This window comes from Perca fluviatilis, chromosome 18 (assembly GCF_010015445.1).
Source record: "Perca fluviatilis chromosome 18, GENO_Pfluv_1.0, whole genome shotgun sequence".
Taxonomy (NCBI): domain Eukaryota; kingdom Metazoa; phylum Chordata; class Actinopteri; order Perciformes; family Percidae; genus Perca; species Perca fluviatilis.
In genome coordinates, this window is record NC_053129.1 from 31,669,607 (window position 1) to 31,682,661 (window position 13,055).

At 43.1% G+C, this 13,055-nt stretch overlaps 1 protein-coding gene across 2 annotated transcripts in view; it reads left to right on the forward strand.

The window, feature by feature from the left end:
• The window catches only part of LOC120547115 (serine/threonine-protein kinase D3-like), an 83,956-nt gene that overhangs the window by 49,199 nt on the left and 21,702 nt on the right, over positions 1–13,055 (forward strand). For both annotated transcript variants that reach the window (XM_039782544.1, XM_039782543.1), the window contains 6 exons: positions 2,970–3,127; positions 9,495–9,684; positions 9,762–9,839; positions 10,254–10,422; positions 11,206–11,329; positions 12,351–12,428. In XM_039782544.1, the coding sequence (XP_039638478.1) occupies positions 2,970–3,127; positions 9,495–9,684; positions 9,762–9,839; positions 10,254–10,422; positions 11,206–11,329; positions 12,351–12,428 (797 nt within the window). The remainder of the gene's footprint in view (positions 1–2,969; positions 3,128–9,494; positions 9,685–9,761; positions 9,840–10,253; positions 10,423–11,205; positions 11,330–12,350; positions 12,429–13,055) is intronic.

The following is a 13,055-nucleotide window of genomic DNA, read 5'->3' on the forward strand; positions in this document are numbered from 1 at the left end:
ACACACACACACACACACACACACACACACACACACACACACACACAGACACGTACACACACACACACACACACCACAGACACACACCACAGGCACACACACACACACACACACACACACACACACACACACACACACACACACACACACACACACACACACACATTTCCACTGGTGCTCAAGCCTGAAAGCTGCAGCGACTGTACAGCAGGATGTCTTCATGGACTCGCTGACTTCCTGCGAGTATTTTTCACATCTTTCAAGTCCCGATCTCGGCGCTCCAAAGCCTCAGAGCGAATATCAACTGTAGCGATGCCAAGCAGAGAAGAGCAACGCTCGATTGTTGACGTCAGCACAGAAAAATACGTCTTCCGCTTGTGTAACTTGTTTTGGAGGTTCAAACTGACGACAGAATCTGAGTGATGGGAGCGACAGGGGATCCTCCGTGGGTGAAGACTTTTGTTCGTTGGTGTGAAATCAAAGTATCAAACGTCAACAACCTCTCTAACCCACATCCTGAGCTCTTCAAATTTCATTTATCTGACTTTTGATTTGGGCGTCATGGCTGTGATTTAATTATTTTTTTTAAAAATTTTTTCAAAGATAATTCTTTTGGGCATGTACGCCTTCAATCACAGCTCCGACATGAAAGTGGAGAGAGACTAGCCTGGTCCTTCCAGACTCTGGTCCACTAGCCTGGTCCTTCCAGACTCTGGTCCACTAGCCTGGTCCTACCAGACTCTGGTACACTAGCCTGGTCCTACCAGACTCTGGTACACTAGCCTGGTCCTACCAGACTGTACATTAGCCTGGTCCTACCAGACTCTGGTCCACTAGCCTGGTCCTACCAGACTCTGGTACACTAGCCTGGTCCTACCAGACTCTGGTCCATTAGCCTGGTCCTACCAGACTGTACATTAGCCTGGTCCTACCAGACTCTGGTCCATTAGCCTGGTCCTACCAGACTGTACACTAGCCTGGTCCTACCAGACTCTGGTCCATTAGCCTGGTCCTACCAGACTCTGGTCCACTAGCCTGGTCCTACCAGACTCTGGTCCATTAGCCTGGTCCTACCAGACTGTACATTAGCCTGGTCCTACCAGACTCTGGTCCACTAGCCTGGTCCTACCAGACTCTGGTACATTAGCCTGGTCCTACCAGACTCTGGTCCACTAGCCTGGTCCTACCAGACTCTGGTCCATTAGCCTGGTCCTACCAGACTCTGGTACACTAGCCTGGTCCTACCAGACTCTGGTCCATTAGCCTGGTCCTACCAGACTGTACATTAGCCTGGTCCTACCAGACTCTGGTCCATTAGCCTGGTCCTACCAGACTGTACATTAGCCTGGTCCTACCAGACTCTGGTCCATTAGCCTGGTCCTACCAGACTCTGGTTAATTTCATGTGTACAGAGAGTCTGGCCACTCTCCATTGACAAGTGTTAACTTCCTTGAAGTAGTACTTGAAACAGTACTCTGTTGAAGTTTAAAACTCTTGGATCCGCCCAGAGCCACTCTGGATCGCTAACGTTTGGTCGTGACGTCAGCTTAGCATCGCTAGCGTTAGCCTTAGCCGACTCCTTCACCACTAACGGAGCGAGCTGGAAGATCAAACTGTTCCCGAACACCGTGGGGAGGAGGGCCACCACATCATGGCCCCCCAACACAACTCAGCAAAGACTGTTCTTGCTCGGGCTTTAACTTCTGGATATTCGGCAGCGTTGGCTTCGCTCGCATCTTTCTCCGCCACCATTATGGAACTACAACTCAAACTAGCGCACGACCTCAACGTCATCGTTCTCAGCCACTCCCTCTGTTCGCTGATTGGACCGGTAACTATTTGGCCGGAGAAAACCCAAGAATATACCGCAAACCCAGACGGAGTACTGAAGGGAAATGAAAACTGAACTGAAGTACGTAGGAGGGGCGGAGCCAGGCTAGAGAGCGAGAGGAAGAGATGGAAGGAAACCGCTGCAGGTCGGATTAGAAACCCTGGGCCTCGCGTCGAGGAATCAACCTCTTCATATGGGCGCACGCTCTACCAACTGCGCTACCAGGGCGCCCATGTGATTTGTAATTTTGCCTCAGAGATTGGAGGTCCATGGTTCAGTTCTTCATCCTGGTCCTTTCCAAGGCTGCAACTAACGATTATTTTCATTGTCGATTATTTTTTTTCTCTCCAATCAATGGATCAGTTGTTTGGTCTCTAAAATGTCAGAAAATTGTGAAAAATGTGGATCGGTGTTTCTCCAAAGCCCAAGATGACGTCCTCAAATGTCTCGTTTTGTCCACAACTCGAAGATATTCAGTTTACTGTCACAGAGGAGAGAAGAAACTAGAAAATATTCACATTTAACAAGCTGGAATCAGAGAATTGTGACTTTTTTCTATAAATAAATGACTCGAACCGATTAATCGATTTATCAAAATAGTTGGCGATTAATTTAGTAGTTGACAACTAATGGATTTTAATGGCTTAATCTTTGCAGCTCTAGTTGTCTCGGTGTGCATTCTGCTGCATGAATGAACCATTTTATTTTCACATCTTGTCGTGCACTTCACTCGATAAGAAACTTAAATCACCAGATTCAAAAAATCAGTGAAAAAAATGTAAATGATCAGTAGCCTAAAATGTCTCTTGTCTTTTGTGTTTTTGGATTACTTTTCCTTTTCTCTTCTTTTTTCCTCTCATTTATTTGTTCCTTTATTTCCCTTTTTAATATGTTTTTCATGTTTTTATTTTCTTTATGCTACTTTTCGTTGAATTTTTATAGGGAACCCAACATTTTAAGCTGCTTGAGGGTTACTTATTTTGTCGTATATGTAAGACTGTTTTTTCCCCACCTGTGCTAAATAAATCAAATCAAGATTAGAAGACAACCGCGCAAAGTAAAAGCCGAACAACAGGAGGATCCAAATGAAATCACATGAGAGTTCAAATGTTCTTTTTTTTTTTCTTCTCATCTGCAGGATGCGGACTGAACTACCACAAACGGTGTGCGTTCAAGATCCCCAACAACTGCAGCGGGGTCAAGAAGAGACGGCTGTCCAACATCTCGCTGCCGGGCGCCATCATGTCCATCGCTCGTCCACCGTCCACCGAGTTCGCCCAGACACCGCAGGAGGAGGTGAGCCTGCCGCCTCCGACTTTGTATTTAGGGTCCATCAGTTTTACAGTTTCTCCTGAATGTGTGTTTATCGGCCAGTCAGAGGAATATTCTGGAGCTACAGAGGAGTTCGATTTTCCTGCAGGGCAAACATCAGAAACACACAACAGATAAATTCTTTTAAAGGTCCACTGTGTAGGAATTTCTCCCATCTAGCGGTGAAATTGTGTTTTGCATTCAAACAAATAGTGCTCTCTAGCGCCTCGCTTGTTCAAATGTGTATTGCAACTTCGGTAGGCGTTGTGTGGAGTGGCTGAGAACGATGACGTTGAGGTCGTGCGATAGTTTGAGTTGCGAGCGAAGCCATTCGGTCCGTTGTGGCAACGCTGCCGAATATCCAGAAGTTAAAGCCCGAGCAAGAACAGTCTTTGCTGAGTTGTGTTGGGGGGGCCATAATGTTGTGGCCCTCCTCCCCACGGGGTTCGGGAACAGTTTGATCTTCCAGCTCGCTCCGTTAGTGGTGAAGGAGTTGGCTAAGGCTAACGCTAGCGATGCTAAGCCGACGTCCAGACCAAACGTTAGCGATTGGTTACGGCAGATCCAGAGTGGCTCGGGGGAGATCCAATAGTTTTAAACTTCAACAGAGTACCCGCCTTCAAGGAAGTTAACACTTGTCAATGGAGAGAAGCCAGACTCTCTGGACACATGAAATGGACCAGAGACTGGTAGGACCAGGCTAGTGTACCAGGGTCTGGTAGACCAGGCTAGTGTACCAGAGTCTGGTAGGACCAGGCTAGTGTACCAGGGTCTGGTAGGACCAGGCTAATGTACCAGAGTCTGGTAGGACCAGGTTAGTGTACCAGAGTCTGGTAGGACCAGGCTAGTGTACCAGAGTCTGGTAGGACCATGCTAATGTACCAGAGTCTGGTAGGACCAGGTTAGTGTACCAGAGTCTGGTAGGACCAGGCTAGTGTACCAGAGTCTGGTAGGACCAGGCTAATGTACCAGAGTCTGCTAGGACCAGGCTAATGTACCAGAGTCTGCTAGGACCAGGTTAGTGTACTAGAGTCTGCTAGGACCATGCTAATGTACCAGAGTCTGGTAGGACCAGGCTACATTTTGGGTAGATATCGAACAACATCGTCAACAACAAACACCTGGCTTTTAATCTTGACTTTTCTGCAGCGGTGGAAGAAGTATTCAGAGCTTCTGCTTGAGTAAAAGTAGAAATACTACACTGTAAAAAAAAAAATACTCTGTTACAAGTAAAGTCCTGCATTCTAAACCTAAGAAAGTTTCAGCTTAATGTATTCAAACTATCAAAGTAAAAGTACTCATTACACGCCTAAATGGGCTCTTGTCAGTATTTACACTTTTTATTATAACATTGGATTATTATTAGTATTGATGCATTAACATGAAGGCAGCACTTAAATAAATCCTATTCTGCAAAGTAACTAAAGCTGTCAGATAAATGTACTGGAGTCAAAGTACTGAGCAAAGTACAAGTACTGTACTTATAGAAATTCTCTGGTTATGTGCAGTACTTGAGTGAATGTACTTAGTTACTTTGCTCTGCTGCTGTTCTGTATGTTTTCCTGTCGTCTGGGTTTCCTCTGGGTGCTCCGGTTTCCTCCCCCAGTCCAAACATGTGCAGGTCTGCTGAACTGTCTAACTCTAAATCTTGCCTCTAGGTGTGACTGTGTGAGTGTGAATGGTTGTCTTGTTCGTACGCGTGACAGAATGTACCCCGCCTCTCTCGCCCAGATGCATGCTGGGAAAGGCTGGATAGGCAAACCCGACGAGGTTTCGGGAGTTTAGACTTTGTGACTCGAGTTCATACAAACACATGTTGGTGACGTGAAAGTCAGTGTAGAGATGAAAACACACACACACACACACACACACACACACACACACACACACACACACACTTTCCACGCTTGCAGATCTACGTTGTGCAACCAATGAGCCATTTCCAGTAGTTAACCTCTCTGTCTCTCTCTCTCTCTCTCTCTCTCTCTCTCTGTGACGCACGCACACACACACACACACACACACACACACACACACACACACACACACACACACACACACACACACACACACACACACTCCGATCTGATAGCTGGAGGCAAACCACTGGATTTTCCATCCCTGTTAAACCAGTGAACAAAGTGACTCACAGTCAGAGCTTCACACTAACTGGAACAAACACACTTTTTATCAGCTCCATCTCACACACACACACACACACACACACACACACACACACACACACACACACACACACACACACACACACACACACACACTCTCTCTCATTTGAACACAGCGAGAAAAGGCTTCTTCTCATTCAACACAAAATCTCTTCTTATTGTGCGGCTGTTAAACTTTAAAACAGTTCAGTATTAATGCAGTATGTATCACAGTCCAACACATGGTACACCTCACAAAAATACACACATTTACTGGAAGATCTGTACTTACACTTAACTGAAGCAAAATGAATAAAGTACAAATGACAAAAAGAAGGAAGAGAAGTTTCTTGATAATAATAACAAAATGTGAAGTTAAAGAGCAAATATGTCTGCATCTGAATTTAAAGAAATGTTACATTTCTGGCAGAAGACATGAGCGTATGTTTTGTTATCAGGAAATCAGCATGTTGACATGTTCCGACAGCAGTTTATAGGGCCAAAGTCATTTCTTTGTCCCCTCTGGCATGTTCATGTATGTAAACAAGAACACCGTGAGCTCTCTGGGAGTTCCTCCTCATACTGTGATTCATGTCTCTGCTCCATAATAAAAGCATAATGTTAAACCTCTCCTGTTAAAAGCTCTTTTGAAGATAATTCGGACTTGTAGACGACGTCAGAAACCTGTGTGATTTTTAAGAAGGTGGATTTACTGTTCTGAACTAATTCAGGCCCATTGTGTCGCACACTTCCTGCTCTTACCAGGACCGGCGTCTATAAGCTGCACGTTGCACAAGGACGGCCATTGTTCCAGTGGATAGAACAGATTTCATCTGTGCTCCACTTTTCACGACGAGGGAACAGTTCTCCAAATGTGATGATCTCTCAGCTGAACCTGCTGAACCCTGATTGTTCGCTTTTTATTTCCATTTGGTGGCTTTAAAGTCGAGGGGGAAACGCGCTTTAGGGGGAGTGTCACTACCCAAAGTGAGTAGAGTGCAGATGTGAGTTGCGCATGCGTCACTTTGCGACAAGTAGCCTACAAGATGCTAACGGCGGTTTGAGCTAACGTTAGCAATCAAGTAACCTACTAGATGCTAATGGCGGTTTGAGCTAACGTTAGCAATCAAGTAGCCTACAAGATGCTAACGGCGTTTTTTACGCGTTACAATCAAACAATCATAATAGCTAATGACCTAGCTACAAGTTAGCAATAAACATATGTATAAGTTTTTGAAATATGCTAGTACAGTTTTTGACTGCTAGCTACAAGTTAGCAATCAAACAATCATAGATAGCTAAAACGTTTTTGAAATGACTGCTAGCTACAAGTTAGCAATCAAACAATCATAGATAGCTAAAACGTTTTTGAAATGACTGCTAGCTACAAGTTAGCAATCAAACAATCATAGATAGCTAAAACGTTTTTGAAATGACTGCTAGCTACAAGTTAGCAATCAAACAATCATAGATAGCTAAAACGTTTTTGAAATGACTGCTAGCTACAAGTTAGCAATCAAACAATCATAGATAGCTAAAACGTTTTTGAAATGACTGCTAGCTACAAGTTAGCAATCAAACAATCATGGATAGCTAAAACGTTTTTGAAATGACTGCTAGCTACAAGTTAGCAATCAAACAATCATGGATAGCTAAAACGTTTTTGAAATGACTGCTAGCTACAAGTTAGCAATCAAACAATCATGGATAGCTAAAACGTTTTTGAAATGACTGCTAGCTACAAGTTAGCAATCAAACAATCATAGATAGCTAAAACGTTTTTGAAATGACTGCTAGCTACAAGTTAGCAATCAAACAATCATAGATAGCTAAAACGTTTTTGAAATGACTGCTAGCTACAAGTTAGCAATCAAACAATCATAGATAGCTAAAACGTTTTTGAAATGACTGCTAGCTACAAGTTAGCAATCAAACAATATGATAGCTAAACGTTTTTGAAATGACTGCTAGCTACAAGTTAGCAATCAAACAATCATAGATAGCTAAAACGTTTTGAAATGACTGCTAGCTACAAGTTAGCAATCAAACAATCATAGATAGCTAAAACGTTTTTGAAATGACTGCTAGCTACAAGTTAGCAATCAAACAATCATAGATAGCTAAAACGTTTTTGAAATGACTGCTACTACAAGTTAGCAATCAAAATTGAGCTAAATTTTGTGCTGCTAGCTACAAGTTAAATATATATTGTTTTGTTGCTTAGTTATTTTTTTACTAGTATTATATGTCTTCTTGCTACGTTAGCAATCAAACAATCATAGTATAAACGTTTTGAAATGACTGCTAGCTACAAGTTAGCAATCAAACAATTAGATGTAAAAGCGTTTTTGAAATACTGCTAGCTAGTTGATATTTTTATCAAATATTTAAAAGTTTTTTCTTTTTTTAACAAAATCATTCTTTTTGAAATGACTGCTAGCTACAAGTTAGCAATCAAACAATCATAGATAGCTAAAACGTTTTTGAAATGACTGCTAGCTACAAGTTAGCAATCAAACAATCATAGATAGCTAAACGTTTTGTACTTACTAATTACAAATTCTCTGTCACTTGAATGGCGTTTGAGCGCGTTAGCAACCAACAATTCTCAGCTAAAACGTTTTAGAAATGATTTCCATCTTCTGTTATTGTATGTAAAGAGAAAAGTTTATTATTTTACAGATTTCACAAATTTCAGTAAGACACGTTATGCCGTAAACAGTTTAAATCTGAGCATGCGCTACTCAAATCTGCACTCTACTCACTTTGGGTAGTGACAGGGAGTTTTGCAAACCATACAATCAATATATACGCATCAAATTATTTACAACATAAAATCCCAGGGATCCTACCAGCTACTTCACACTGTATGCAGATGATCTTTCTTTTAATGAGTTTAAGGGCCGGGACACACAGGGCCGAAAATCGGCCGTTGGACAGTCTTGTGAGGTCAGCGACTCGAGTCTGTTCGGTGTGTCCTGTGCCGTCGTCAGTCTGGGGGGCCGTCTGCGTTCATTTTGGCCAACCTGACATGTTCGGTCGGAGGCAGGGCAGTCGGGACTCACCCGGAAATGGGGAGCAGAATGAGGTGACTAGAGTCTCTCAAAATCTGAGGAAAATCTTCTAAACTGACCTTTGTTGATCTGAAATGAAGACAGATTCATTCGGCCTATTTCGCTCTTAAAATGTTTTCAGAAACACTTTTCAGTGAACTATTTTAGTCCAATATGAGATCGTATTCTGAACAAACCCATGTGACGCGTTCGTCCAATCAGCTGCCTGTTTTCATTTTTTGGGCGACAATACAGATTAGCGCCGCCTGCTGCTATGGAGACGTACTACGTCTCGTCTCTTCGGTGTGTTCTGAGGAACTTTCTGGACCGACTCGGGGAGACCGATCAGTCCGACTGGCTTTTCTGTCGAGGGTCGGCCGTCTGGCTGGTGTGTCCTGGCTTTAACACACATTTAATGCCACATCTCTGAGTCCCATGTTGTAAATATTGTGAATAATTTGGCGTAGGTACGTGTAGATTCGGACCCTACGGCGAGTCCTGACGTGCACCCCTCCAGAAATGTAACTATGCACTGCGGCACCTACAAAGACTGTGATTGGTCCGCTTGGCCGCGCATTGGTAGCGTCACATTTCCCTTAATCTATATCCACGACGTTCCACTTCACACACACACACACACACACACACACACACACACACCGAGCTGTGCTATTCTCTTGAAGAGATGCATTAGAACGACGCAGACACCAACGCACAAGTACAAACGTCAAAACGGCATAGGCTGCGGCGTCAGCTCTGCATAGAGCCGACATACAACCATAAATCAGCCTTTATCTTGGTCAAAGTCCTTTCAAAAATTTTTTGAAAAACGAATGCTTGTGTTTTGAGTTCATGACAAAATGAGATTTGCCTGATATATTGTTACCAGATTGTTTTACGCTCTCATGTACTGATCGTTATCGACCGATTTTATAACTGTAACCGATTATTGAAAATGTGATATATATTTTCCAAACTTCTGAACAGAAACTTCTAACTTTTCCCCCTGTCCTCCCTCCCTCCCTTCCCTCCCTCCCCTCCCTTTTTTTTTTTTTTTTTTTTTTTTTTTTTTTTTTTTTTTTTTTTTTTTTTTTTTTTTTTTTTTTTTTTTTTTTCCCTCCCTCCTGGTGGAAGCAGCGCCCCCTCCTGGGCGCCGGGAAGCGTAACTCCCTGCTGAGCGGTCGTCCCATCTGGATGGAGAAGATGGTCCTGGGTCGGGTCAAAGTCCCTCACACCTTCTCTGTCCACACCTACACTCGTCCCACCATCTGCCAGTACTGCAAACGCTTGCTAAAGGGCCTCTTCCGCCAGGGCATGCAGTGCAAAGGTAACGACATATTCCATCCGATCCATTGGAACCGCAATGGATGAATGTTCTACTCATCTTCTCCTCTTCTACTGTAGATTGTAAATTTAACTGCCATAAGAGATGTGCGGCCAAAATACCTCGAGACTGCCTCGGTGAGGTCGACTTTAACGGAGGTGAGTTTACCGTTAACGCACCGGTTGTGCTCACTGTAACATTGTATATTTACAATAAAACAAAGTCTAATATCGCACCCCACTCTGCCTCTGTTCATTTGGATTTATACATATTGCATTTTAAGATTGGCGATATCTTTACATCTAAGGAGCAAACAGAGGCAGCGCTGTTGTACGATGTTATTAAAAGAAACATGAGCCCTGAGTTCACCATTTAGACACACTTTCATTAGGTACTAATAATCGGTATCTGCCCTAAAAAAAACTAACAGAATCAGTCGGGAAAAAAGGACAACAAAAAGTTCAAAAATAGAAAAATTAAATCCAAAATGGAAAACCAAACTTGTTAGAACCAGAATTTTGGGGTGTGCCTATAGAAATCAACGTTTTATACTCCGATTCTGGACTCTGCAGAACCGGCCAGTCACAGTCTGGACTCGGAGGCGACGATGGAGGTGGACAACTGCGACACCAACAGCGATGGCGGCCACAGCCTGGACGAGCAGGACGACAAGCTCTTCTTCAACGAGGGGCACGGCTGCACGGACGGCGAGAAGGACGACGAGACGCTCCGAGCCATCAGGTACGTAACTCAACCTTTTTTTTTTTTAAACATTTATTATCAGTCTCCTGGTGAGCTGTTCAAAATCTGCACGGCTTTCTACGTCACTCGCCGAGACGAGCTGGCTAACCGCAACCGTTATCGATAGCAAAGCACTGCTACAACACACACAAGTTCACCATAATCTACCAAAAGAACTACTTCCATGTGCGCCCTCATTTAGAAGAAGTCTCCCAGCTAATCCTGCTGCTGTCATTTACGGTTGTAGCTTACTTTCTTTATGGAGCCAGCTAGCTGACATGATCTACATCTGAGCTACTGAGCATGCGGGTGTAATCAAAGATAGTACAGAAGAAGAAAAGAGGTCTCACTCTGTAGCTAAAACAGAAACCAGGTGAAAAGAGGATCTGCAGCAGTGAGAGAGAGCTGTGCAGTACAACAACAATATGGTGTTTTTTGAAAATTAAACCATGTAAACCTATTCTGGTACAACCTTAAAATACAATTATGAACCTGAAAATGAGCATAATATGGGCGCTTTAAGTCGATTGAGAACAAATTCTCATTTGCAACGACGACCTGATCACATTCACACAGTTCCACATTCATACCTGGAAGCTGCCCAGTACAGTAGTCTGATCTGCTGGCCCACTGAGCAGCTCCACTGGAGCGGTTGGGGGTTAAGGGCCTTGCTCAAGGGCACCTCAATGGTGTGGTAATGAGGGAGGGACAAGACGAGTTGTTGCACATTCTAAAATGTCTGCGTTTGCATTTCTGTGTGTGTTTTATCCGTCTCACATGCAGCCCGTGCACGAGCAGCAACATCCCTCTGATGCGAGTGGTTCAGTCCATCAAACACACCAAGAGAAAAAGCGCCACCATGGTTAAAGAGGGCTGGATGGTCCACTACACCAGCACCGACAACCTGGTGAGGAGAGACCCAAAACACACACAGACAGACAGACAGACAGACATGGAGAGACACACACACACACACACACACACACACACACACACACACACACACACACACACACACAGAAGGAGACAGACAGAAAGACAGACAGACAGAAGGAGACAGACAGAAGGACACACGCACACAGAAGGAGACAGATAAAAAAAAAAAAAAAAAAAAAAAAAAAAAAAAAAAAAAAAAAAAAAAAAAAAAAAAAAAAAAAAAAAAAAAAAAAAAAAACACACACACAAACAAAAAAAAAAAAAGAAAAAAAAAAAAAAAAAGAGACACAAACACAGAAGGAGACACACAGAGACACACAAAGAACACACACACACACACACACACACACACACACACACACACACACACACAGAAGGAGACACACACACAGAAGAGACACACACACACACACAAACACACACACACACACACACAGAAGGAGACACACACACACACAAACACACACACACAACACACACACAGAAGGAGACACACACACACACACACACACACACACACACACACACACACACAGAAGGAGACACACACACACACACACACACAGAAGGAGACACACACAAAATATAGCAAATATACAGAGCTGCAAAGACTAAGCGATTAACCTTTGCAGCTCTATTATTGATGCAATAACATGTAAGTGGTACGTTAATGTTGCAGCTGGTTGATGTGGAGCTACTTTTAACTACTTTAAATCCTGTTGGGTAGTTTAATCTGAAATAATGCATCATATTTTAAAAACTGATCATATGTTTTGTATGTAAAATCTTTAGAACTGGAGTAAAAAGTACAACATTTCCCTCTGAAATATAGTGGAGTATAAGTATAAAGTGGCACAAAATAGAAATGTAAGTACAGTGAAAGAAGAGCTTTGTCTAATCCTGTGGCTGAAATCCTCCATATGTGCGTGCATGTATTGAAGTAAACCCTGTTGAAGTTTTGTATCCTGATGAACTCGGTTTTGTCTTTCCAGAGGAAGAGACATTACTGGAGGCTGGACAGCAAGACTCTGACTCTGTTCCAGAATGAAAGCGGAGCCAAGTATTACAAGGTAGGAGACCCAGCCGGCTCGGATCTGGTTTCAGCCGCTCGGCCAAACAAAGCAGCGGTGTGAAGAGAACACCGGAGGGAGTCGGGTTCATACAACAACATTCACGAGACATTAGCACACATCGCTGCCTAATTCGAACCAGATAATTTACTGTAATTATCCTCATCAGGTCGGCATGTTAAGTCCTAACCTTCCACTAAGAAACATTTTAGAAAAGAAAAATATAAGACACACTTGAAATGTTGTAGTTAAACTAACATTTCGTACATGTATGACGTTTGTGATGCACGTCTGCGGACGACACCTGTTAACACTTTTCCAACAAAACGTGTTTTTAAAGGGTTGAGCGCAGTGATGCTAGTAAAATATTTTTAAACTGCCCCAGATAATGTTTGATTCATATTTCTAAGCTTTGGTCCGCAGCATTGAAATAAGAATGTTTTATTCTCCTGATCGTAAAGGGGAAAATGGATTTGAATTAGAAAAAGCGTCACCACAGGATCCATTCAGTAGCTGTTGTGGAGCTTTTTTCATCGTATAAAACTATCAGCAGGTGGAGTTTGCACAGTAGACGTGGCATTGTAGATGCATTTTTTTCGGAGCATTTGAAGCTTATAAATTGGACTT